Source organism: Nanorana parkeri, unplaced genomic scaffold (genome assembly GCF_000935625.1).
Source record: "Nanorana parkeri isolate BGI_ZX_2015 unplaced genomic scaffold, ASM93562v1 scaffold1055, whole genome shotgun sequence".
Classification (NCBI taxonomy): Eukaryota; Metazoa; Chordata; class Amphibia; order Anura; family Dicroglossidae; genus Nanorana; species Nanorana parkeri.
In genome coordinates, this window is record NW_017307323.1 from 187,823 (window position 1) to 189,200 (window position 1,378).

At 52.2% G+C, this 1,378-nt stretch overlaps 1 protein-coding gene across 16 annotated transcripts in view; it reads left to right on the forward strand.

The window, feature by feature from the left end:
- Positions 1 to 938: 938 nt before the first annotated feature.
- Positions 939 to 1,378, forward strand: part of ABI1 (abl interactor 1) — a 74,843-nt gene continuing 74,403 nt past the window's right edge. For all 16 annotated transcript variants that reach the window (XM_018567516.1, XM_018567504.1, XM_018567511.1 and 13 more), the window contains exon 1: positions 939 to 1,167. In XM_018567516.1, coding sequence (XP_018423018.1) covers positions 1,051 to 1,167 — 117 coding nt within the window. In that variant the 5' untranslated portion in view covers positions 939 to 1,050. The remainder of the gene's footprint in view (positions 1,168 to 1,378) is intronic.

Sequence of the window (1,378 nt, forward strand, 5' to 3'; positions counted from 1 at the left end):
TCCTGCGAGCCGATTGGCTGAAGTTGAAATTGTTCATCTCGGCACGCTCAGCTCCGCCAGCTCTCGCCAGCTGAGGTGGCCAGAATAAAATTACATGACACACTGCTCGCAAAGGCAGCGCGCCACCTAGGGTTGCCACCTTTTCTTCCAGCGAAACCCGAACACTCTAGTGACGTGAGGACATTTTTTTAGGAGAATAAGTTGTGACTTACTCATATGTAAATAGCGCCACCCATTCATATGTAAATATCACAGTTTAGACTATTTTCAGTGGGTGGCCAGTAGCCCCTATCTTAATTTTGGTTGCCCCTGTCTGCCTGACATCGATCTTGTGTCCGGGTTTCTGCTTCCATGAAACCCGAACACAGCATTCAAAACCCAGACTGTCCGGGTGAATCCTGGACAGGTGGCAACCTTAGCGCCACCGCTCCGCGCTGCTTCGCCTGCAGTGTGTCACGGCCTTTAGGTGTTCTATGAACGCGCGCCAAACTTTGGAAAAAATATATGCTTTGACGTTGACGGAATGTGTCAAAAACGTGCAATGGACTTGCAGTGCCGTTCCTAATTAATCATTTAACTATAATACTAGGACTTTCCTGCGGAAATCGGGACGGTTGGGGGTTCTGGGTAATGTACTGCTAGCTGTAGATCTGATCACTTTCCCTGAGGATTATCTCCAGGGTTCTTTCTGAGTAATAAGGTGGAAATGATAGTAGTGCATTGTGTATTTGTCTCTACATCACAACAAAAGGAAGGACAACTGAGGAAATAATTTCCATGGGAAGGACAGTCCCTCTGAGGGACAAGCGGGACCTACGATAGAGGTTCTCAGTACACCTCCACTACAGCTGAGAGGCGCCTTTAGCGGGAAGACTACAAATCCCGACAAGCTCCGCGCTCCACCTACGGAGGCCGGGCAGGGAGCGCGTAGTGGGAGGAGCCGTCTCTGAGCCGAAAGCGAGGCTCGGAATCCCAGAATAGCAGGCGGGTGGGTCTGGGCTCAGTTGTCTCTCCTCCGGTGTACAAGGAAGAGATGCACACGGCTAGAAGATGGCAGAGCTGCAGATGTTGTTAGAGGAAGAGATCCCGGCCGGCAAGCGGGCTCTGTTCGAGAGTTACCAGAACCTCACCCGAGTGGCCGACTACTGCGAGAGCAACTACGTCCAGGTGACAGCTGCCTGATTCATGTCTGGCTAATGGCTGGCAGGAGGGGAGGGGCACACACAATACAGGAAGTGCGGGCTCGGGTGGGGGTCCACCTGGGGGACCTTGGCATACCCTCCCGCGTGTCTTATCTGTAAACTCTTTCTGTGAATAGAAAGCGACCCTGTGATAATTTTACGTTTGTGGTCACCTCCCGAGCCCTGTGCAGGGGGGG